This window comes from Artibeus jamaicensis, unplaced genomic scaffold (genome assembly GCF_021234435.1).
Source record: "Artibeus jamaicensis isolate MK-2021 breed Jamaican fruit bat unplaced genomic scaffold, CSHL_Jam_final contig_760, whole genome shotgun sequence".
Lineage (NCBI taxonomy): Eukaryota > Metazoa > Chordata > Mammalia > Chiroptera > Phyllostomidae > Artibeus > Artibeus jamaicensis.
Window position 1 is genome coordinate 873,795 of NW_026521955.1, and position 25,865 is coordinate 899,659.

A 25,865-nucleotide genomic window follows, 5' to 3' on the forward strand; every position below is an offset into this window, starting at 1 on the left:
CGGATACAGCCACTACCAATGGCAGAGCTCCCAGTACAGAACCTCTGTGTTAGGTTGTGAGGCTCCGGCTGGAGCCGGGGAGGAGCAGAGGGGTGCAGAAAGGGCTCGGCCACTGGGAGGGTCGGGGCGTTAGGTGCGCCCTACATTTTAGCGGCAGTGGCCGGGCTGGGCGCCGGGAGTGGGAAGCGACGGCGCGGCTGGAAAATGCCAGTGCATTCCCGTGGGGATAAGAAGGAGACGAACCATCATGATGAGATGGAGGTGGACTACGCCGAAAATGAGGGGAGCAGCTCTGAGGACGAAGACACGGAAAGCTCGTCGGTCTCCGAGGATGGGGATAGCTCAGGTGTGCAACCCTGCGGGACTGGAACCGAGTCCTCGTACCAGGCTAGCCACAGGCCGCTCTCCGCGCGCCGGGCAGCTGCGTCCTGCTTGGAGAGCAGGGTGGGGAGAGGGGAAAGGGGCGGAGACTGGCTGCGGGCCCTCGACCGCACCGGGACCTTCGTGGGGCGCAGTCTGGCTCCTGGCCGTCCCAGTTGGCGGGGGGCGGGTGGGGCTAGATACGTGCCTAGGCTTGTCTAGCCCGGGAGGCAACGCAGTGCTGCTGGCCGTCGGACCCGCCCTTGGAAACTCGGGGTAGTGCCCCGGGCTATCCACGGAAGTGGGGAATATCCCGCAGCTCGTCTGGGAGACTCTGGAAGCTTCTCTTCCCAAACCAGCTTTCCTTATTTTACACTTTGCAACTCTTGTCAACGTAGGTGGATTGTCGGGGCTGAGCTTAGATTTGTACCAGACCTTGGCAGGCTTAGAATTTATTAACCTCAGCGCCCATGTCAACTTGTCAGCGCTTTACATCAATCAGTGCTTTTGCAGCGGGGCTGAATTAGGAGCTGTCCTGTTTACAGCATCTCTCTGAAGTTTTTAAGACTGAGAAGGGCCTAACATCAAGGGTCGTGTGGGAATCTTCTTTTGCGAATAGATTGGCTGATTTTTGGCAGCTTCGAGATTCTCCACATATTTTTTCCCCTGCATTCTTTTCTAACTTTGGGCTATTTCAAGTGATGTTTTGTTTTCGTTTTTAGTGGGGGCCGTGGGGTTATGGGGGAGGCAGATTAACACTACAAATCAATTTTGCCAAGTTTTAGGAATGGTCATTAAAAATAAAAAGAAATGGAATTTGTGATTACCTGGATTCTTTTCCTTCTCGGCATATGATGAGGATAAGACAGACATATTCCTTTTTTTGGACTGATTTTGGCCATGTAAAGCAAGGATTGATGACAAGTCTATGACAGTGTGTTACCACTCTGACACTCCTTTTAGGTTTCCCTTTCAAAGCAAATCTCAATGGAAGTATGTAATTTCAATCAATATATTAGCCATCCCCAAATAAATATTTATGAGTATTTCCTTGTGCAGCATTGGGCACAACTCAGTGTGAAGTGTAAATAGATAGTTAAGATATGATCTCAGTTAAAAAGCTGTCATAAGTCACCACTTGATTAATTGCCAAATGATGCTTATAAACAATGCTGTAGGAATTCAGAGACATAGGACATCTTTTCAAAATAGGCTGGTCAGTAAAGGCTAGTTGAAGAAGGTGGGATCACCTTAATTATCTTGAAGAATGGGTAGAATTTGGATTGGGGTGGTAATGGTCAGGTGTTTCTATAGGGGGAGATTGTAAGAAAAAGTGCAAAGGCCAGAGCTTTTTCAAAAGGCCAGGGCTTATTCAAAAGAGGGAGAAAACCAGTTTGGTTGGGAGAAGAATTTGAGCTAGAAAATGAAAATAAGAGTATAGATTGAAAAGACTTTTCTTTCAAAGCACAAAATAGGATTGATGAATGCAAAGAAACTATGATAGGATGAACAAAAGAGTAAAAGATTTGGGACGAAGATAGAAAATAAGAGCATATCAGACATGCTGCTTTTGAGGCGATGGCGGTGAATTTGTTAGCGTGCCCAACAGACAGGTGGAAATGTGGCATGGAACCTACCTGGGATGGGAAGCATAATTTGGACATCATCTGGCAAGCCATGAAAGAAGGTGAAACTGCAAAAGTGAGGAATACAGAGAAAGAACATCTAGTCCGTATGTGAATATGTTTCCTAGGTCTGTAAAATATTTTATTTTCAAGTGTTCTTTGTATTTTTTTATGGTAGTTAGGATCTCTCAAAGTGACATTTATTGGTTAAAATTCTCCCTCTTTAATTTTTAACTGTTGTGACTTCACTGGGTTTTATTTCACCCCAGAAAATAATGGAAAACTTAATTCATGAAGAATGTAACAATAATTTGAACTGTAAGTCAAACTTTTAAGTGCAAAGAAGGTGTAAAAATGTGCAGTTTTACTACATGTAAAAGCATCTCATTTCTTTTATTAGTCTTACATGTTCAACTTCCATAGATTTGTTCTTAAACCTTGGTACTGAGCAGGTCTTAAGGCACAGAAAAAATTCTACTATCCAGAAATACTGGGGAGTGAGTCATCCTGAGGGACCAAGTTTTAAATAGCTGCGCAGTACGCTATTAAAAGCCAGACATAATTTAAATGTTTTAGAAAAGTTTAAAAAATTGTATACTTCCTTGCTATATAAAAATAATGGAATGTAATTTAACTCTTTCTCATAGTTTGATCTTTATCTGATGAATATCAAGATGCAGATAATTTTCTACAGACTGATGGTTGCCAGAGCTGGGGTGTTGGAGGACTGAGTAAAAAAGGTGAAGGAATTAAGAAGTAAATATTGGTGGTTAGAAAATAGTCATGGGGATATAAAATACAGCATAGGGAATATAGGCAATAATATTGTAATAACTATGTGTCTGGTGCTGGGTAGGTGAAATATCGGGGGAACATTTTGTGAAGTATATGATTGTCTAACCACTATGTTGGACACCTGAAACTAATGTAAAAAATATTGAATGTTAAAAAAATGATCTAGAATAATTTTGCACTTTAGTTATTTTGATGTGTTCCATATATGTGATGTAGGAATAGAAGATACGGAATATAGGGCAGACCTGGTAATTAATGGTTGCTTTTTTTAAAAAGTTTGTTTGTTTTTCTCATTTTCCTCCTCCTCATTGACTGATGGTAATTTGTGGAGGGGGAACAATGGGAATAGAAGAATAGGAGATGGAGATATCCTCTGGTTAACAATGAGATCAGCCATGTGAGCAGTTCTGAGAGATTCCAAAAGTGTTTCTGAGCAATATTAACCTTTGAGGAATGTAATCATTCTGGTGCTTAAGTTCTTTCTGGTTTGAGTTGGTGGAAAACAAACTAAAAGCGGGTTAATTCTTTATAGTCAGAGTTTAATGTCCTCTTTAAAATGATTTAAAAATGAATAAAAAAAGAAGGTGTAGAGACTGCTGTAGAGAGTTTTAACTCTCATCTGTATTTTAGGTTAAAACCTGTACTGAAAATTATTTTGGATAAATGTTTATTTTCTCTTAAGGTATAATATAGGCACGGCACATGTAACTTCATATTACAGTTCTTTTCCTTTCGTTTTTCCTATTTGAATTAACATTAAGATATATTTGGAGCATAAAACTAATTTTATTTTTGATATTTCCCTTTTTATTAACAGAAATGGATGATGAAGACTGTGAAAGAAGAAGAATGGAATGTTTAGATGAAATGTCCAATCTTGAAAAACAGTTTACGGATCTCAAGGATCAGTAAGTAGTGACTTTAGGAGATTATTGTCACTGAATCTCAACCATGTCACATGTATACTAAGAAATATTCATTCTGAACTGTTTTCTTCTTTGTATGTTGTGGGACTGATTGATCTGAAAGAGGCTTCCACTATTGTTCGCCTGTTTAAGAGCTTATTAACTACATTGAAGGTTTTGAGGCAGGTTGTGGGGGGTATAATAAGATTTTGATGTGGATGTTGTTCTTTAAAATGTTTTCACTGGGTTGTTGAACACTTGGGTCTAGTCTGCTTCATTCATTCCTTCGTTAAATAGTTGGGTAAGGGTAATAGCATTTAAAAATTTGAGAATAAGGGAGAATACTTCCCAAAGATGGCCGAGTGTTTTTTGTTTGTATCTTAACATTGGGTATATGTTTTTACGTGCATTATTTAGTTTGCTTCTTGGAGCAAGTCTGTAAGGTTGGGGGATAGTCTTTGCTGCTTTTACCTGTGAGAAAGTTGATGATCAGAGAGGCCGATTTGTCCATAGTTCATCAGACAGTGATAAATTAAGCCAGGCTTTCTGCCTCCTTCCACTAATGTGTCTTATCACATTCCTTCCACTAAGACACATTACTTTGGAGGACATGTAGGGGAGTAGAAAGAAGAGCACAGGCTCCATATCTAGGCTTTCTCAACAGATTAAAACAGTGTAATAATAGCTTCTTTATTATTGAAAGAGCAATGTATTAAATTCTTAGCTACTTGCTTGGCACGCAGTGGGTGCTTATTAGGTACCTCCCTCCACACTCCCTTTCCCCCTTTATAATGCCAGAGCTCTTTCATAAAGTTGGTAACATGAGAATAGGCTCCACTGATTTGAGAGAACAAAATAGATGCTGATACATATTTTTTAAAAAATCTTAAAGGTTTTCTCATTTTCCTCCTCCTCACTGACTGACAGTAATTTGGGGAGAGGGAACAATGGGAGTAAAAGAATAGATGAAGACATCCTGTGGTGAACAGTGAGATCAGCCATGTGCTGATCTTTGGAATTTGCTGGCATGGTCATGGGGCATAGCTCTGTATTAGGAATTATAAATGAGAGAAACTTTGGAGAGTATAGATATCTTCCATGTGCGAAGTTTCTTCAGTGTGTGATTTCTTCATGATTTTGCTACTTACTCTTTTTCCCCAACCACTTACCTAGAGAAGGCCAAAGAAGAGATGAAAAGTCATTTCCTATCTGCAGTTGCCAGACTAAAATGGGACAGATTTGTGTACTGTGTGAAACCTGTTGTTTAGGCCATTTCTGGTGTTGACTTTCATTGGTAGTCGAGATGAATGTAGACAGAATGCCCATGCTGGTGTAACACATTAATATAAGCAGTTCAAACCCATTCAGTTTAATATTTTGGCTTTAAAAAACATACTATCATTTTCTTATTTTAAAGATTTACATTATTAATTTTAAATTAAAATGAGTTTAGATCTCCAAAGAATCTATTATTTGGAAAACATGAAGAGTTCATCCAGATAATTCTAGAAAAGAGGAAGCAAATTTGTATTTTTCTTTTTAGCATAAGTAATCCACAAATAAGTAATTCTCAGACATTAAATTAAGATATCCTTATTAAGCTTTTAAAGTTTTTTAATGGTTATCCAAGAAATGAAAATTACTCTAAAGCTCTAGAATACATTACATAGGAAAATTTTGCAGCTAGTCAGTCATTAAGCCTAATCTTGTTCATCTTGGGGCTGGCAGTTGCCTTGATTTTTGCTTTCTCATGACTCACCATGACCACCAGCCAGCTACTCTTGCCAGTTTTGTTCAGCTCTGAAAGTATTAAAAGTAGACTCATTACCACTATTTAATAGGATTCTTTATCAAGGAATTGGTATCCAGAAATATGTTATAGAAAAAAATTAAATTTTGGTTTATATTTATCTGACTTTTTTTGTCTTGCCCTAGTTGCCTTGTTTGTTATTTTTATGCTGTGTATTTCTGCAAGCTGCCTCAAATCCTCTTTAGAAGAGGTGAAAAATAAACTGATATGATAATAATAATGATAGTAATAATGTAATACAATTATCCTGCTCCTCCTGTTCTGGCACCACAGGGCACAATAGCACTCCTTTCATAGGTGGAACATTTACCATTTGCAGTTTGTTTAGAGGTGGAAGGTGAGTTCTTCCACCTCCCTAAAAGAATAGAGGAACTCGTACCACCCAAGTTGCCATTCATTTCAATGTTCAGTGTCCAACAAACATTAAGTATCTACTCTGACTAGTATTGTTGTTGAGGGACTCATGATCCTTGACTTTGATGAGTTTATATTTGAATCCCAATGTTGTAGAAATTATACAGGTTTTGAGAAATCTATTCTTTTAAAAGGGTAGTTAGTTGAAGATTGTTAATTCACATACCCTCTTCATTCAAGATTCTGTTCACCCATTTAGGATGACTTACCAATGTTTTATGTAAGTTTAGTATTTTTAGGTATATTCATTCTTTGTATCATATTTTGTCATTTTGCCTAAAATTGTACAGTAAGTCCTTACTCAATGTCATCAATAAGTTCTTTGACTTTAAGCAAAATGACATATAACAAAACCAGTTTTATCATGGGTTAATTGATATAAATAAGAGTTAAGTTTCTGTGGTACCTCATCAACGATACAACAAATGACATTGAATGAAACTGTTATTTGAGTACCTGTTGTATTTATAATTTCAAAAAGTAGAAGTATTATGTTATACTTTTATGACTTTACACATTTGTTTATCATTGTATTTTGAATTTAGAAAAATTTAACCCAGAGAGCTCTGGTGGCGCAGTTGGTTTGCATGTGGTACTTATAGAAAAATTAAACCCAGACAAGATAATGTATTATTTTGGCAGTTAACTCAGATTATTTTTTCCCTTTTATTTTCTTAAAGAATGTTTATTGCTTTAACACACAAACTTGCTTTACACCTTCAGAATCATTATATAAACCTCTATGCTAATTATAATGATCAATTATAGAAAATACTATCTTAATTGTATTGCTTTATATTTTCAAGAGGAAAAAGCAGTTTTATATGAAGGCCAGGTACCATATTTTCAAAAGCCTACTGCTAGTTGTGCTAACACCTACAAGCTTAATCAGTGGTTTCTTTTGGAAGTTACTGCTGCTGTCCTTGTGACGTATTATGACATACTCCTCACCTATGAAAAAAATAATAAATGGCAAAAAAAGAATTTACAAAAAGATCTTAAATTGTTAATCTGCTTTGAAATTTTTAGGGTGTCTTTAAAATGCTGCAAATGGAGGATTAAAAGCATCTTTCATATAGAATGACAATGTAAACGTTTTCCTGTTAAAAAGAGTTCTGTCCTGCACAATTATTGCCAAAAATAAATCTTGAGCTGTCTCACATACTCCATCTTTGATAATCAAGCTAAAGGTATTGGTACACTAGTTGGCAAATTAGAATATTTGTATGTGGACTCAAATACAGCAACAGGAATTCCTGTCCCATTTTCGTTCCCCATCCATGGGGTAGTTCATTTTGTTACAGTGTCTTCAGTTGCGATCCAGATGAACTGGGGTTATGCCAGGTCACAAGTTCTATAGTTTTTCTATTTCTTATAGTATTGTTGGTTTTACCTTCATCATTCTACTTCCTCTTTATTGTTTTTTTTTAAGTCAAGTAAGCTGAATATTGTACTATTGACTCCTTTTCAGGAAAGATGGAGAGAAGCCAGGGAATTATTTCTTTTGACAACTAGTAATGTCTCTGAGTTCAAAATAATTTCTTTATTTCTTTTAAACTCAATGCTAACAGGCTTTTCTCTTATAATCAATTTATTGTTATCCAGTTAAACCCAGGAATTTAGGATGCCAAAAAGTAGTTATTTCAGTTGTATTTTATTGTATTGTGAATTAACCATTAAGGAGTGATATATCTAAAAAAAGTAGAAAAATATTTATTTTGGGACTAAGTACTTAAAGTCAAATAATGTATTGAGTTTTTAACTTAAGAGCAAGTAAAAATACATTTTGGTAGGTTATTAGAATATGATTATGAGGAAGAGATAATGATTAAAATGGCAAATTATTACCTTTTGTTGAGCTTTTAAAATTAATATCTTAATTTTTGCTTTGTTAAGACTTTATAAAGAACGATTAAGTCAGGTGGATGCAAAACTACAAGAAGTCATAGCTGGAAAAGCACCAGAATATTTGGAACCACTGGCAACTTTACAAGAAAATATGCAAATTCGTACAAAGGTAGCAGGTAGGAAAGTGAAACATCTTTTTCATATAGTAGAATATGAACTTTTCATAGATTTAAAAGGTGTTTGTCAAAGTGAGCATTTGTTGTTAATTGGAATTAAAAATATATTTACACTGACCAGAGTGTTTCACTGTCAGTTAGCCCACAGTTATTTATCAAATACCTCTTGCTTTTTCCTGCTGCTGTGGGGGATCGAAAAAACAAAAAGCCCCAATGTCGCTCACACTGCTGTTGAGAAAATACTTCCACATGTGGAACAATTAGGAGCCATGGTAGTTTCATTAAGAGATGCTGTTACTGTCGCCGTTTAATTTCCTATTAGATAAATGAAGGTTCAATTTAAATACTCTGAGTAGTTTTTGCCTGTCAGGGTGATAAGGATTTTTTTATTTATAAAATTAAAAAGTGTTTGATTAAGATACAGAGAACAGGGAATTAACCATTAACCAGATAATTTAATGATAATTTTTAATTCTGATAAGATTATTTACTCATTTGTGGCTATGAATAAATGAAAATATACTATACTATATTTTTATGATTAAAATGTGCTCTTTTGTTTGTCACTGGAATCAACCTCAGAATTGTGTCTTAGCACTCACTACAAGGGATATATCCATTGAAAGATCATTCTTTTTTTATAGTTAAACTAAAAACAATTTCAATTCATAAAGATGCTGATTGTTTTCTTTTGTTGGACACAAATTGATCCATGTACTTATTATAACCACAGGCACTGATGATAATCATTTCTTCTTGTTACTAAACTCACCTTAATCCAAATTTTATTCTTAAGTGCTTAATATTAAATATTAAGGTAGATGATGTGATAATCATCTTGCTTGCTGTCTTTGCATATTGGTTTAGTGCACCCTTAAAACTAAACATGTTTGTAATATTCTCTGACATTCTGAAAGAACTAAATGAGACTTACTGGATGTTTAGGAAATACTGCTTGAGTCAATTATTCAATTTTCTACTCTGTAGCCTTCCCTTTTGATTGTATGAAGAATAGTGTGTATGAATGTGTTACTAATGGCATAGTTCCAGATATCTGTCTCTTGCCTTTACTATGCAAGAAAGACATTCTAGGGACAACTGTGGCATAGAGTTGAGTACACACATCTAGAGCTCTGGGCCATGTTTGTGATGGCATATTTGTATGGCCATGTTGCCTTAGCTGCTCTAAGTTAAACTCTCCTGAGCATCCAACCTACACGTAAAGCCTGGTCAGGAGCACTCAAACCACACAGGTTTTGTTCCATCAGTTTATACATTTAATCCTCTTGGAAGCTTTGGACTCTGCTGTTCACTCTGTCCTTCAGAAGATCGGCTGGGTGTCCCAGTTGGGTGCATGAGCAAGTGGGTTCAGCTCCCACCTACCTCATCGCCATCTTCCAACCTGGACTCTAAAAATAAATAATAGTTTAAAGATTGGTTTTTGATGGCTGTGGAATCCAGTTGTTTGAGTATATACGATTATGGAAACCAGAGTTTATGGACTCTGTTTCCATTATGAGTCCTCAGAGATTGTTTTTAATAGGAAAAGAGTTTTATTTTCATTTTACTCCTTCTCTATCAAACATTTAGGAGTATTTTTTAGAAGACTGGGATAAGAACTAAAATTTGCAGTATAGTTTCTTTTGAGCTCTTAAACTATTTGTTCTCTAATCTTCTATGATACATACTTAACTGAGCCTTTTTATTTTTAGGTTTTAAAGATAAAGTTAGAATCACTGGTCCATTTCTTCTTAATTCGTCTTATGAAATCCAGTTAGGACAATTCCTGTAGGGAAGTGATAATGAAGCTACTCGTTGCTGACATAATCAGAATAATTGTGTTTGGTTGCAGGAATCTATAGAGAGCTCTGCTTAGAATCTGTAAAGAACAAATATGAATGTGAAATTCAAGCTTCTCGCCAGCATTGTGAGGTACTATTATTTTGCTTAACTTTTAAGCTAATTTCATTTCTTCAAGCCGTTTCTGAGTGCAGAAGTTAAAAAAGTAAAATAAGTTAAAATTAAATACTTTAGCTTATCACTGTGTGAATTTTTTCTTTTTAATACAGTTGTACTGGAAGCTGTATTGGAAATAGGACACAAAGAGAGGACCATAGAAAAGAACTAAGATAATTTTAGGAGGTTTACAGCTGTTACCTGAAAAAGACTTTGTAATGATTGTCATCTGGCATCACTAAAAGTATTAGTATAATTAGTGTAATATGCAAGTTAAGAGTCAAATATGCATACCCAGTAGTACAGTTAAAATGTTGGACCATGTTATCAATTTCTGATTCTCTATTTCCATGTCTTTGGGCATAATTCTCTATTTATCACAAAAATAGATATATATGTCCATATGTTCTGTTTATTTTGAATAACATTTAAAAACAATGCTGCCCTGCCTGGGTTGCTGTGTTGGTTACAGCATCATTCTAATGCTGAGGTTGAGTGTTCAGTCGCCAGTCAGGGCGTGTACAAGAATCAACCAGTGAAAGCATAAATAAGTGGAATAGCAAATCGATGTTTCTTTCTCTTTCTCTTCCCAACTCCCTTTCCCCCTCCCTCCCTCTAAAAATAAATAAATAAATAATTAAAAAATAAAATAAACATGTTTTTGATGTTTACTGGCCGCTTGAGTTTTCTTCTGTAAGAAGTGCCTGTTCATGTATCTTGCCTTTATTTTGGGTTGCTGGTTGTTGCCTCACTGACTGTAGAGGTTCCTCTTGTATTCTGTACAGCAGTGTCTTGCTGGTTATATGTTTTGCAAATATTTTTATCCAGACAATGGAATGTCTTTTCACTTTTGAAGAGTTGATGAACAAAAGTCTTTTATATTTTAATGTAAAAGTCTTTTACATTTTAATGTAGTTGAAGTTATCATCTTGCCTTTATGATATGTACTTTGTCTCCCCTGCTTTGATGTAAAAAGATGTATCTTGAAAGTTAAAAATTTGCTTTTTAACATTTACATCGACAAACTACCTTTAATTACTTTTTGTTAGTGATATAATGTATGGATCTAATTTTATTTTTTTGCACATGGATAGATAATGTCAACACTCTTATATACCCCATTGTTTCCTCATTAATCAGCACATTATAACTCTTTTTTTAAATATCATATGTCCATATATGTGATGGCTGGTTTCTAGCTTTTTTCATTTGTTCCATTGATCTGTTTGTTTATTTTCGCACCAGTATAACAATATCTTTTTTATAGCTTTTCATCTAGTAAGTCTCGATAACTCACTAACCTGGTAATTTTAACCTTGTTCTTTTTCTTCTCACAATTTTTAAAAAATTTATTTTAAGCACCTTTAAAACACATTTTATTTACTTATTTTTAGAGCGAAGGGAAGAGAGGGAGAAAGCAAGGGAGAGAAATATCAATGTGTGGTCGTCTCTTGTGCGCCCCCTACTGGGACCTGGCCTGCAACCCAAGCATGTGCCCTGACTGGGAATTGAACTGGCGACCCTTTGGTTTACAAGCTAGCATTCAGTCTACTGAGCCACACCAGCCAGGGCTCACAATTGTTATAGTTTAAAAAAGTTTTGTTGTTTAGTAAGATCTTAAAAATTGCTTACTATTTTGTGCTGCTGTAATTTTGTATATTGATATTATATCCAACCTTATTTACCTCTCTTTTTAATCCTAATAATTGCATTACAGATTCTTAGATTTTTTTCTATGTAGACTATGTCATTTATGAATAATGACATAGTGTGTTTCTTCTGATCTGATCTTCCTGTTACTTGTTTTTGTTGTCTTACACTGATAGGATCCCCAGTACAACATGGACTGGAACTAGTGAAAGCAGATCATCATATGTTCTTGATTTTAAGGGAATGCTTCTAATAGTTTTTCAATAAGTATACTCACTATTAATTTTGATAAATACTCTTTTTATCAAGTTAAGGAAATTCACTCATATTTCTTGTTTTCTAAGGATTCTTACTGTGAATAATTGTTAGACTTTATTAAATATGTTGTTTGATCTATTATATTAGTCATGATATTTTGCTCTTAATATATTAACATGGTGGCCTACATATTTTAAAATTTTGATTTATTGTTTAGAGAGAGGGAAAGGGAGGGAGAAAGAGGGAAAGAAACATTGATGTAGGAGAGATAGGAGAGAAACATTGATCGGTTGCCTTTCACTTACCCTCAGCTGAGGACCTGGCCCACAACCCAGGCATGTGTCTTTCGGTTCGCAGGCTGGTGCTCAATCCACTGAGCCACACCAGCCAAGGCTATTAATGGGTTTTCTAATGTTAAACCATCCTTGGATTCCTGGAATTATTGTTTTTCTTGTGCATTACAGATTCATTTGCTGTTTTATTTAGAATTTTTATTTCTATGTTTACAAGGATTTAATTTTTAATTCTCACACTGCCTTTAATTTGATTTCAAGATTTGTGAGTTAGGAATAGTCCATATTTTTTTGTAGAAGTATATATTTAAGAATGCAGTCATCAATTTCATGAGTGTTTACTACACCTTGTCATTTATATATATATAATATAAAATATGTATTTTCTATAGTTAAAAATTACACATAATAGAATACATAATATATAATGTGCATATGTACAATAACAATATATAATATAAAGCAATATATAGAATTATATATATTATGTATGTATATATTTAACAGTGTCATAGAAAAATTTAAAGAAAGTACAAAAGAACTTTTTTGGTGAATACAAGAGTGAGCTCACACATGATGGCCCACCACCCCTGAATGCTGTAACGCATACTCCAGACATTCTCTAACATAAGCACACTACAGTCATCAAAACCAGGAAATGTACACTGATACGTTGCTATCATCCAATCCTCAGGCTCCATTTAAGTTGTAGTAGTAGTCCCAGTGGCACCCTTATCTAATCATATTTCTTTATGATTAGAGCCAGGTTTTGCATCTTTGGTAGCAATATCAGAGCAGTGACCCCACGTTTTTCTCTTTGAATTCTATCAAGCAGTGCACACTTTTGATATGTACCATTATTGGTAATGTACACTTTTAATCACTTGATTTAAGTGGTGTCTTCCAGGTTTCTCTACATAAACTTTTTTCTCATTGTGATTAATAAATATATGGGGGAGAAATCCTTTGGAACTGTGCAAATATCTCATTCTGCATAATACTTTAAATTTATTTACTTCTGTAATTATGGACTCATTGTTTACATATATATTTTTTTTTTGTCTAATCTTTCAATTACTAAAGGAGGTATATCAATTTCTGTGATGGTAGATTTGTTACTGGTATTTTTTTCTTAATTTCTTAAGAAAATCCACATACTATTCTTATCAAAACAGTAAAGGCATTTACCATGTGAGATTTGGAGGCAGAGGAACTAATGATGAGATGCTCTTAGTGCAAGTCTGCAGTTTCAGATTCCTTTGATCAAAAAAAGTGGTACAGTTTGAGACTGAATGCTCAGGATTCCATGCTCCCAACTGGAACTTGCCTCCCATGGAATTTCTTTTATCTTTTTTCTTTTGTTCTTTCTTTCTTTTTCAAAAAAATTATGGTAAGAACACATAACATGAGACCTGCCCTCTTAACACATTTTAGGGGTTCCATACAGTATTGTTAACTATAGGCATGCCGTCGTACCACAGATCTCCAGAACATTTATACCCATTGATGGCAACTCCCCATTTCTTCTTCCCTATAGCCCCTAGCAACTACCATTCTGCTCTTTGCTTCTACGTGTTTGACTTGTTATATGCCTCAAGTGAATATCACGCAGTATTTGTTCTTATGTAACCAGCTCATTTCACGTAGCAGAGTGCCCTCAAATTCATCCATGTTGTAGCATATGACAGGATTTCCCCCTTTTTAAAGGTTGAACAATATTTCATTGTGTGTATATATCACATTTTCTTTATCCACTCATCCTTCAGTGTGCATTTAGGTTGTTTACCACATCTTGGCTATTATGAATGGTGCTGTAATGAACATGAGAGTGCAGATATTTGTTCGAGATCTTGATATCAATTCTTGTGGTATATACTCGGAAGTGGGATTGCTGGATCATATGGTAGTTCTATTTTCAATTTATTGAGGAACCTCCATATTGTTTTTATAGTGACTGCACTATTTTACATTCCTACCAAGTGTACCAGTTTCTCAGTATCCTCACCAACACCTGCCTGTTTTTTGATGGTGACCATCCTAACAGATGTGAAGTGATATCTCATTGTGATTTTAATTTGCATTTTTCTGATGATTAGTGACATTGAGCATCTTTTCATGTACCTATTGGCTGTTTGTATATCTTCTTTGGAGAAATGTTTTTCAAGTTCTTTGCCCATTTTTTCATTGAGTTCCTTATATATTCCGGATAGTAATTTTTATCAGATACATGATTTGCAAATATTTTCTTCCATTCTGTAGGTTGCCTTTTCACTCTGATTATCTTTTTGCTATGCAGAAACCTTTTAGTCTGACATAATCCCACTTGCCTATTTTTACTTTTGTTGCCTGTGCTTTTGGTGTCATATCCAAAAAAATCATTGCCAAGACCAATGTCGTGAACATTCTCCCCTGTGATTTCTTCTAGTGGTTTTACAGTTTCAGGTATTACACTTAAATCTATAATGCATTTTGAGTTGATTTTGTGTATGGTGTAATTTAAGAGCAAAATTTTATTCTTTTGCATATATCTGCCAAGTTTTCCCAACACCATTTATTGAAGAGACTGTCCCTTCCCCATTATATATTTTTGGCATCCTTATTGAAGATCAGTTGACCATATATGCATGGGTTTATTTCTAGGCTTTCTATTCCATTGGTCTATATGTCTGTCTTAATGCCAGTACCATACTATTTTAATTGCTGTAACTTCATAATATATTTTGAAGTTAGGACATGTGAGGCCTTCAGTTTTGTTCCTTTTTCTTAAGATTGTTTTAGCTATTCAGGGTCCTTTGAGATTCCATATGAATTTAAGGATTTTTTAAATTTCTGTTTTAAAAAACGCCACTGGGATTTTGATAGAGATTGCTTTGAGTTTGTAAATCATTTTAGGTAGTAAAGACATTGTAACAATTTTAAGTCTCCCAATCTGTGGGGGCAACTTCTCTCTCCAACCCCCCCTGGTGCCACGGATGAGAATGAATATGACAGAGATATGATGTGATCTGCTTGGGGGGCAGGGATGGCCAATTTCTCTGGGGAGACAAAGGCCTTGCAGCGGCCAGTTTCTCTGAAGGAAAAAAAGGCCTTGAGCCCCCTCCTCCATAGCCTTTTATTGGGTTGTAATACACAGGAATACAGGGCGGCAAGGATCAAACAGTAGATAACATTACAAAGAAATCTCAAGGGCTTACTATGAGTCAGTGTCTGTCAGGAAGAGAGTTGTAAAAACTTTGGGAGACATACTTATTTCCTCTCAGACCCTTATCACATGAATGAAAGCACTCTTAGCAGAGCAGATTTCACAGGTTTATCAGCAAGTCTTTGTGGTGCCAGATTTTTTTCCCAGGACACGCTCTAGCAAGGCAAGGAGCTGCACCCTTCCCCAACAGGTATTCAGGCTTAAGGGCATTAGAGCCAGGAAGCCCTTCTCCCAGAGAACATGGGGACTTAGGCTTTGACAAAGCCCGGTGAGGGGGGTGTTGAGAGCCCATTGCTTTTTGTTGCAACCCCCTGAGTCCTTCCATGAAGGCCTCCCAGGTGATCGAGTCTGGCTTAGGTTGCCCCCCCACTGTGAGGGGTCTTACCCGTCATTGACTTCCGACCAAGCTCTGGGGGCAGGGAGAGGAACTGAGGCAGCGTTTGCTACCAGAGACAAACTTTATCTCCTGTGGCTCACATTCCAGAGGCAGTTGCTCACTCATCCTCAAGCCACAAGGGGCAGAGAGCTACAATTTCTGAAACCAGGCAGAGTGGTCTACAACACCAATCCATGAACATTGGTTATCATTTCATTTATATTCTTTAATTTCATCAAAATTTTGTAGTTGTCACTGTATGGCTCTTTCTGTAGTTAATTCCTAAGTATTTTGTTCTTTTTGATGCTATTATTAATGGTATTGTTAACTTCCCATATCTCCTTGTATTCCTCTCAGTTTTTTATTTATATGTTATACAGATACATGTGTATATGTATATATAACATTATATCAGACTCATATATTTTTAGAATTTTTATATTGTTTACTCAATGTGATATTTTATTCTTTTTTAATGCTCTCCTTTCTTTGTAACAATGATTTTTCTTTAAAGACTATTTTGTCTCATAATTAAAACAGCTACCCTGGTGTATTTGGCTTGGGATTTTCCTGATGGAAGGTATTTTCATTCTTTTTTTCTACCAACTTTTCTTAGGCATATTACTTACAAATAGCATATGACTTCATTTATAATAAATTTATTTTATTTATTGATTTTACAGAAAGAGAGATTGAGAGAAACATTGATTCGTTGTTGTACTTATTTATGCATTCATTGGTTGATTTTTCTATGTGCCCTGACTGGGGTTTGAACCCACAACCTTGACATATTGGGACGATGCTCTAACCAACTGAGCTACCTGGCCAGGGCTATAATAAATCAATTTTAATAATCTTTGTCTTTTAACTGGTAAATTTAGTCCATGTATATTTATAGTCCATTATTTTGATATTCAGTGCCAATTTATTTTGTGTTTTTTATTTGTTCTGCTTTATTCTTTTTTATTCTTTCCTGACCTTTTTTTTTTTTTCCATTTTGGTGTGTGTGACTTCCTGAGTTTTAACAATGACATCATAAAGTTATTTTCTCTGTTTTTTTATTTTAATAATTACCCTCATGTCCTTCTATTTTTATATTTTAATGATTACCTTAAATTTTAGTATACATACCTATATTAGTAGAATTAAAATATTAATCAGTAACTCTGTCCCCCTCCTGAAATATGTAGGACCTCAGAACTCTCTAACTCAGTTACTCCTTCCCAAATTATAAATTATAGTTGTGCAGTATTTTAGTTCCACCTTGCTTTTTCACCTTTCAAATAAGACATTATTTTCATTTTATAGATTTAATTCTTTTAGGTTTATCTGCATTTTACTAGTTCACTGTTTTTGAGCTGCAACCCTTCCTTTCAGGTTCGTATTTTTTGCTTTAGAAGAACATCCTAGACGTTTCTTTCCTGAAAGTTGATTAGTACTAAACTCAGTTTTTGTTGTCCAAAAGTAAAGGCTTTATTTGCAGCAATCCTGGGACAGTTAAGGGGGATGTACCACTCTAGGATGACAGTTACTTTCTTCTTAGCATCTTTAGGATCTCACTTTCCACAGTCTGCCTCTAGAAGTCGGTGATCATTTTCTTCTGCTCACTTTTAAGCTCTTCTCTCTGTTCTCCAATTTCTCCACTGTATGTTTCTATACAGATTTTTTTTTCTCTCCTGACTTGAATTTGTTGTCCTTTCTGAATCTGAGTTTGTTATCCATTAATTCCTGTGCATTAATTTGCTATTACCTTTTCTGGTGTTGCCACGCCCATTTCCCTGCCTCCTCCTCCTGGAGCTCTAATTAGTCAGATGTAAGTCCATATCTACCTGCCCTATCACTCAATACTTCATGTTTAATTTTAAACATTTTTTAAGATTTTATTTCCTTTTAGAGAGAGGGAAGGGAGGGAGAAAGAGAGGGAGAGAAACATCCATTGGTTGCTCTCCACGCCCTCAACCAGGGACCTGGCCCGCAGCCCAGGCATGTTCCCGAGGGAAATTGAACCAGCAACATTTTGTTTTGCAGGCTGATGTTCAGTCCACAAATTCATGCCAGCCAGGACAATACTTCATGTCTTTTATTCAATACATAATTATTTGAAGTTCTTCAGAGTCTAATTTTGCTGTTTTTATGTCTGCCAAACCTCACAGCTTTTTTCCTTATTTCATGCTTCTGAGTTATGTATAGCACAGGCTTATAATGAAAAGCCGATTCCTCCCCATGTCTAAATTTTGCATCCCAGTGGTAATCACCTAACTCTTTTAGTTACTGCTTCTGGAATGTGACCTTAAATTTCTAAATAACACCAACTTTAGACATTATCTGTTGGTTTCCTGTTTTGGAAACCGAGAATTCTATAATAGTTTCCTTCTTCCCATTCTTCTAATAGTGATGCCTTGCAAGTTTTGCTTTTGTTGTCACTGTAAATATTGCTCTCCGAGCCAAGACTTATACTATGCTTAAACTTCTCTTTTTCAACTATTTTTAACTTTGAAAATAATCATTATCTAATTTATTATTTGTTAGTTTTCTCTGTAATTATCAACTTTCCAGATACTCCAGTAGATCTGTAAAAGTGTCCCAGTGACTGAATGTGTCACATAACGAGTGCGCGCCATTTTCCTCCGGTGTCCTTCCTCCGAGGAGCAGTCCTGCTGCCCGTGTCCCCTGTGCTCCCAGCCCGCCCTGCTCCATCGTTAGAGCTTGTCAGCTGCTGAGATCTACAAGTGTTTGTTCCTTTTAAGAATGTATTCAACTTTCATTTGTGAGCCTAACGTGAAAAGGAGGGCCTTCTGCTTTTCAGGTTTTGTATGTAATTTCCCCTGGATTGCCTGTCCAGGTTTGTACTTCATTTCTTTTTAGATTTGGAAGTAGTACTCAATCTTTTCAAAATATTGCCCCCTCACTCACATTTTTTTTTTTGCGAAGAGTGTACTTGTGTACAGTGTATGTAGTACAGATCTTGGGGTTCTGTCTTAGTTGCCATATTCAGAGATTATGGTATGAGACTGTGCCCCCTCTTTTGTTTGATAACTGTAGATAATTGTTGATTTATTTTGTACATATGTTTGTGTAGTTTATTAGGTTTGAGGGAAAAGAGAGTTTGTGATTGGGTTCATTTGTAATTTTATCCTAGAAGTCTCTCCCTAGTTTTCAAAATCTGAATTTTTAGTATCTGCAGAGCAATAATATGGGTGTCTAATAATTTATGTAGCCTACACTTTGTTATTGGACTTTACTTCGTGCCTAATTTTATGTGTTGCAAGTATTGCCATTGTGAGCATCCTTTATTACATACAACTTTGGCTGAGGTTCGTTCTTCCTCCCTCCCTCCCTCCCTCCCTCCCTCCCTTTCTTCCCTTCTTCCTTTCTTCCTTTCTTCCTTTCTCCCTTTCCTCTTCCTTCCTCCCTCCATTCCTCCCTCCCTCCCTCTCTCTCATACTCTCTTTCTCTCTTTTTTCTTTTTCTTCCTTTTTTCTCCCTTCCTTTCTCTCTCTCTTTCTCTTAAAAAATATTTTTATTTATTTATCCTTGGGAAGAGAAAGAGAAAGGGAGGAAGAAAGAGAGGGAGAAGAACACTGATATGACAGAGAAACATTGATCCATTGATTGGTTGCCTCCCATATACACCCTGTCCTGGGACCAGACTGTAGCCCAGGCCCGTGTCCTGACTGGGAATGGAACTGGCAACCCTTTGGTTCCCAGGCTGGTGCTCAGTCCACTGAGCCACCTCAGCTAGGGCAATTTTCTTAGGATGGAATCTGAAAGTGTAATTACTAGATCAAAGGATATAATCATTAAGGCCCTTAATACTTGTTCCTAAATTGCTATCCAAATCCAAAGTGTTGAGTCAGTTATATACTTGTACCAGTCAGTATTGTGGATTATAATTGGAAAAAAAAACCCAAAACCCAAAAAACTTCACCCTAGTTGAGTAGCTCAGTTGGTTGGAGTGTCATCCAGATACACCAGAGTTGCAGGTTTGATCCCCTGTCAGGGCACGTACAAGAATCAACCCATGAATTGCATAAATTAAGTGGGACAACAAATTGATGTTTTTTTCTCTTTCTTCCTTCCCCCCCTCTCAAAAATCAATCAATAAAAAAAATTAGCATGGGGGAAAGGGGTCGGCGGACATGGAAGATGGTATGGCGGGGGGGATGAATGGTGATGGAATAAAATAGAATAAATTTTAAATAACTCAAAAAAAAAACCTTGCTAAGTGAAAAATAATACTACACAATACATATTTTAGTTTGCATTTGTATTCCCGGTCTCTCTGTCTCTCATTCCGGCCTGTTTTGGCAATGGGCTGGGCGGCGTTGAGGTTTTCTGCCCGAGTGTTCCATGCTTGTTTAATGCCACCTTGTGGTGTTGGAGCATTTATCATGTTAATTTTTTATTGCCTTTACCTCCCTTTGCTTTTAAATTTTATTTTAATTTTTAGGCTATTAAATCTATTAGTCTTTTCCTTTGTGGCTTCTAATTTTTATGATTTTAGAGGCTTCCTTTATCCCAACATCAAATAAGGAGTCACCATCTTTCATTTAGCTCTTTTAGATTTCATTTTGTAAATTTAACTCTCTAGTGCATTTATTTTCATGTATAATTTGAGGCAAAGCATACTGAGCTTTTTATGTACATAGTTAAACTCATTTTTCTCCTGTTCTCTATTATCAGATTTTCAGATGATTTGAAAAGTCACCTTTATCATATACTAAAATTTCCCTTAGCCAGGGTCTATTTCTGAGCTTTTAAATTCTATTCTGCTTATCTCTTTTTTTAAATTCCAGCACAGTGTACTTAAAAAAATGACCTTATAATATGTTTCAATCTCTGATAATGCTAGTCCTTCAAAAATCTCCCAGGACTGGGGAGTCCTGAGACCTGTGAGGTGCCTAAGTCAGGAAACTGCCAAAGGGGAGCTGGTTTTGAACACAGGCCAGGGTGAGATCAGTTCAAAAACAGGACTTTGGAGCCACTCTCCTGGGCTCCTTGAAGCTTCCCTGATGGTAAGGAGCACACGTGTCAGCCTTGGGAAGGCTCAGTGAGCATGTTCACTCAGTCTTGGTATAAGGATTGGAGGGAATGCGGGATCGTAAAGCCAAATATGTAATTATGAGTAGTACTTTTAAAGGCTGAATTACCGGTTGAACATAGAAGCCTCCGTAGGCACCCAGGCAGTTGGGTTTGGATTTCCAGGTGTCCTGCAGCTGCTCTGTATGACTTTTTTTCTTCCTCAAGGAAGCCCTTTGAAGCTCTTACAGGGTTGGGGATAAGGGAGGGAAGAATAAGGAAAATAAGAATGAAACTAGAATCAAGGCGCTTGTCTCTGTATGCTTTAAGACATATTTATAATATCTTATGAAATGCCTCCAAAGCTTTAAACATTTCAGTCCCATTGTGGCTTCTTTTAATTTAAAAAAAAAGATTAGTAGATTTATTTTAGAATTTCTGCATGGCTGAGGGCAAATTTATCAATGGAAAGGAGAGAACACCCAGTTAAACTCTTAACAGTGTTAAGCAAAAGCCCTACTGCTCCAGTTCTATATTCAGAGTTATCTTTGGTTGGAGAATCTGGATCTATTTATAGCTGCCACACTACCTCCACGGTGGTGGGGGCCTGCTCTCGGTTTTCTCTGACACACGCTGTCTCCCAATTCTTGTAGCACAATGTAGATAAGGCTGGAATACTTCATAAGACTTTACCAAAGGCAGGGCAACAAGTAAAAGGAAGAAAACACAGAGAGTAGTCTGCCATGAGATCACTTTTCACATGAAGTCTAGTTTTAGTCGTCTTTAGCTTTGCTTTCTCTCTGGCTCCTGGCTTGCCCCAAATTCACAAAAGCCATCCTTTCCCTTCCATTCAGGAGAATGTTGCCTGCGTGGGTGTGGCCTGTGCTGTCCACAAGAGTCACCTCTCACTGTAGTCCAGTAGCTTCTACAAGACAATCATACCTAGTTATATGCCAGTAGCCGAATAGCCTTACTAGCAATCAGCATGTGGTGGGTTGCTTAGGAATCTGTCATAAGTTTTTTTTATATATAATGAATGTAAAACATACGTTCATTTTATGGCTTTTTAAATAAGGGATACAGTGCTGTATACAACAATGGACTGGAACTGGGTTCTAGTCTGATTTGCCGTTTAACAGCCTTGTCTCATTTAACAAGTCACTCAGTTTTTCTGTAGTTTTGTTGCGAGATTTGGATATAATTGGCCTATAATTTCACAATTTTGACTATAATTGAATGATTATAAAATTTGTACTTGAATCTTTCTCTTTGTGATGTATTAGTCCATTTTAATGTGATGCTGAGATATTAGTGAGGAATAAGGGCCCCGGCACTGCTCAATGAGAAAGTATGATCCATTTCATACTGTTATACTGTATTGGACAGGTTCTCTATTTTGGTGACAGGTGGAACTTGCTTATATTTAAAAGGGACCATGGAGTTTATGAGTTTCTTATAAAGTAAATAATCTCTTTATTATCATATACAAATTTATTTTTTAAAGATTTTATTTGTTTCAGAGAGAGGGGGAGGGTGGGAGAAAGAGAAGGGGGGAAACATCAATATGCAAGAGAAGCACTGATGTGTGATATATGAGAGAAACATCCATCAGTTGCCTCTTGCACACTCCTAGCTGGGGACCTGTCCTGCAACCCAGGCATGTGCCCCGACTGAAAGTTCAACTTAGTTTCTGTTCACAGGTCAGCACTCAAATCCATTGAGCCACACCAGCCAGGGCTCTCATACACAAATTTAGAGGTTCTTAAACAATTTAACTGTATGTTCTTAAATCTCTGTTTAGCTTCTGTATTTTTTGGTTTTGTTTCTTTTATATTTTGACTTTGTATCTTTCAAGTTTTGAAATTGAAGTAAAAAAGCAAACGGAAGCACCATTAGTTAAACTATTCTAAGATTAAGTTATTTAGTACTCTTGGTTAAGGTCGGCCAGTTTTTCTTTCTACTTATGTATAATCTATTGTTTTAGAGTGAAAAACTTTTGTTATATGATACGGTCCAGAGCGAACTAGAGGAGAAGATAAGAAGGCTTGAAGAGGACAGACACAGCATTGACATTACCTCAGGTAATGGGAATGAGCGGACTGTGATATTTAAGTGACACTGAACCTTCGGCTGACGTAGTCTCATAATATCTTGGTTTCCTAATATAAATGTCATATAAATGAAGTGTTCTAATGAGAGAGGGAAGGGGGAGACTTATAAAGAGTTCAACAGGATTGTATTACTGATTTGATTTGAACTCATCCTTCAGAAAGATGTGGAAAATGGATCACATGAAAAGGGACAGAATAAAAGTCTGACAGGAACTATTCAAATAAGAAGAAGATACTATTGGAATAGTAAGAGTAGTATTATAATATGAGAATGGTATTGGAAGACAATAAGAATAGACATGGAAGACAGTAATAGTATATATTCTTCCCTTTAAGTCTTGAAAGATTGTCATGTGGAAGAAGGAATAAAACCCTTTTCTCTTTGGTACCACACAAACTAGGAAAAATGAATAGAGGTTACAGGGAGCAGATTTGTGTCTCAGGGAAAAAGTTGTTAATTAGATCAGTCCAATGTGAAATTGGCTTTTTTTTTTTTTTTACAGTTTATTTATTTTTAGAGAGAGGGGAAGAGGGAGGGAGAGAAACATCAGTGTGTGGTTGCCTCTCATGCACCCCCTACTGGGGACCTGGCCTGCAACCCAGGCATGTGCTCTGACTGGGAATCCAACTGGCGACTCTTTGGTTTGCAGGCTGGCAATCAATCCACTGAGCCACACTAGCCAAGGCTTGGCTTTTTAAGGGTATTGTCAAAAGGCTTTCTCCATTGAGTGGACTATTTACTGGGTTATCCTACAGTTATTGCATATGTATTATTTTGTTTTTATAAATTCTGTTTCGCTGGTATAGAGTAGACATAGTGGAGTCAGCCAAGCTGAGCTTAATGCCACTGTTCCATTACCTGCTAGTTGGGTGACAATGGGTGACAGTCACTTTAGCTTTTCTAAATTGGTCTCTTCTGTAAAACGGAAGCAATGAGCGTACCTACCTCAGAGGTATCTTTGAGGCTTAGTTGAGACAATTCACGTATTGTATATTTAACAAAGTGCCTGGTATATATTCACCAATTATTAGTTATAATTCTTATTATGTGCCACATTGATTTTTACTTTAATAAAAGAGAAAAACTTATAAAAATATAGGTGCTCATGAAGTTACATATAGTCATATGTCTATACCCATATACCTATAGTCATATGTCTATACATACACATATACATAGTTGCCAGTGAAATTTTGCTACCTTGAAATTATTGTCTTTTTTTCCTCTGTTGATCTCTAGAAATCAGCTAATACTTAAATTTTATTTACTTGCCAGAGCTATGGAATGATGAGCTTCAGTCAAGAAAAAAGAGGAAGGATCCTTTCAGTCCTGACAAAAAGAAGCCAGTTGTTGTCTCAGATATCTTTTTCAAATTTTTTGAGTTCTTATTATTGTTGTTGCCTTATATACATTTTTGTACTGTACATACCTTTGTAACTTTTATTAGTATACACTGCCTTTATTTGTAAGATCTTGTAATAAGCAAAAGATGATTTATAAAACTGATTAAAGGCAGATGAATATCATTTAGATTAAGAGGGGCAGAGGAGGAGGAGAAATTTAGTTACAATCTAGACTTCAAAAATTAATACGGCTTCATAGTTCACCAGGGCTTTGACGTGAAAGAGCTGTTTAGTATATGGCATGATTTGCTTATTTCTTATGTGCTTCTTAATATTTTTAATGTTTCTCAGAGTGGAGTGTCTAAATTAATATGTGTGTTCAGTCTCAGCATTTCCCATGGCGGCCTCCCCTTGCCCCTGCCTTCTCCTGTCTCAGAAGTGCTGAGGTTGGTGGTCTGTCTGGCAGTGATAACACAGGGTGGAGCAGAATTAGTTGTTCGTATTGGTGTTTGTATGGAACATAATGCAATGATTAATAAATAATAATAATAAACAACACAAGAATGAACTATGTTTCGTGTACCCACGTCTTTTAACCTACTTTTGCCATACCTTGTAGAATTAAGAGAGTATGGTTAAAAACATCTGAGGTACTGAGATTTTTGAAGAGTAATTTGAAGTCAGAAATCAGCACGCCAAGGGATTATGTCCAGAAACCTTTGTTACATTCTTTGGAAAACCGCAGTTTGGAAGTATAATTCAAAGTGTGAAATTCTTACAGCTAAATGACCTTGACTTTTCAACGTCCATATATAGTTTATATGCTACAAGATCTTGATATTCTTGAAGACTGGACAACAATTAGGAAGGTATGATTAAAGAGTAATGGAATGCAAGTATATTTTTATGGTTTACTTCTTAAGTTTCAATGGTTTTTCACTAGTACATTAAAATGTGTTTATTATAAATAGACTTTATTAGTTTAAATTTTTTTTTTATTTTTGATTTTAGAGAGAGGGGAAGGAAGGGAGAAAAAAAGGGAGAGAAACACTGATGTGAGAGAGAAATATTGGTTGCCTGAACGCGCCCTGGCCAGGGACCAAGCCTGCAACCCAGGCATGTGCCCTGATCCGGAATCGATTTGGCAACTTTTTAGCTCGGGGTGATGTCCAAACAACTAAGCCACACTGGCTGGGCCTCAAATTTTTTTCCACTGTCTTTTGTACTGTTTTACTTTGCAACAGTCTCTCCAAGGCAATTAATGCTAATACTGATAACAGTAAATGGAAGGGGTATATGAAAAGAGACATGTCAACAGTTTTTTTCTTATAATATAATTAATAATTTATGCAGAAGCACAGAAAAGCATTTATTTAGGTTTCCCAAAAATAATATTAAAGGCCCTTGCCAGGTAGCTCAGTTGGTTAGAGCATCATCCTGATACACCAAGGTCATGGGTTTGATTCCTAGTCAGGGCACGTACAAGAATCGGCCAATGATTGCATAAATAAGTGGTACAGCAAATCAGTGTTTCCCTCCCTCTCTCCCTTGCTCTCTCTCTAAAATCAATAAATTAAAAAAAATTCTGTGCCTTGTTCTTACCCTGGTCCTGGCTCACAGAAGCCACTCAATATATATTTGTTGAATGAATTAAAATGACAATTTGAGCCTTTGTTATGTCTTGCATTTTGTCATCAAAGATTTAAGAATTATAGGATTTTCT

At 36.3% G+C, this 25,865-nt stretch overlaps 1 protein-coding gene across 3 annotated transcripts in view; it reads left to right on the plus strand.

The window, feature by feature from the left end:
- The window catches only part of BRMS1L (BRMS1 like transcriptional repressor), a 30,475-nt gene continuing 4,610 nt past the window's right edge, over window positions 1–25,865 (plus strand). For 2 of the 3 annotated variants that reach the window (XM_037164005.2, XM_037164006.2), the window contains exons 1-7: window positions 1–346; window positions 3,598–3,688; window positions 7,806–7,933; window positions 9,786–9,865; window positions 22,672–22,768; window positions 24,075–24,158; window positions 24,947–25,011. In XM_037164005.2, coding sequence (XP_037019900.1) covers window positions 205–346; window positions 3,598–3,688; window positions 7,806–7,933; window positions 9,786–9,865; window positions 22,672–22,768; window positions 24,075–24,158; window positions 24,947–25,011 — 687 coding nt within the window. In that variant the 5' untranslated portion in view covers window positions 1–204. Of the gene's footprint in view, window positions 347–2,632; window positions 2,726–3,597; window positions 3,689–7,805; window positions 7,934–9,785; window positions 9,866–22,671; window positions 22,769–24,074; window positions 24,159–24,946; window positions 25,012–25,865 lie in introns of all 3 variants that reach the window. The other variant, XM_053672541.1, reaches the window with a different exon arrangement.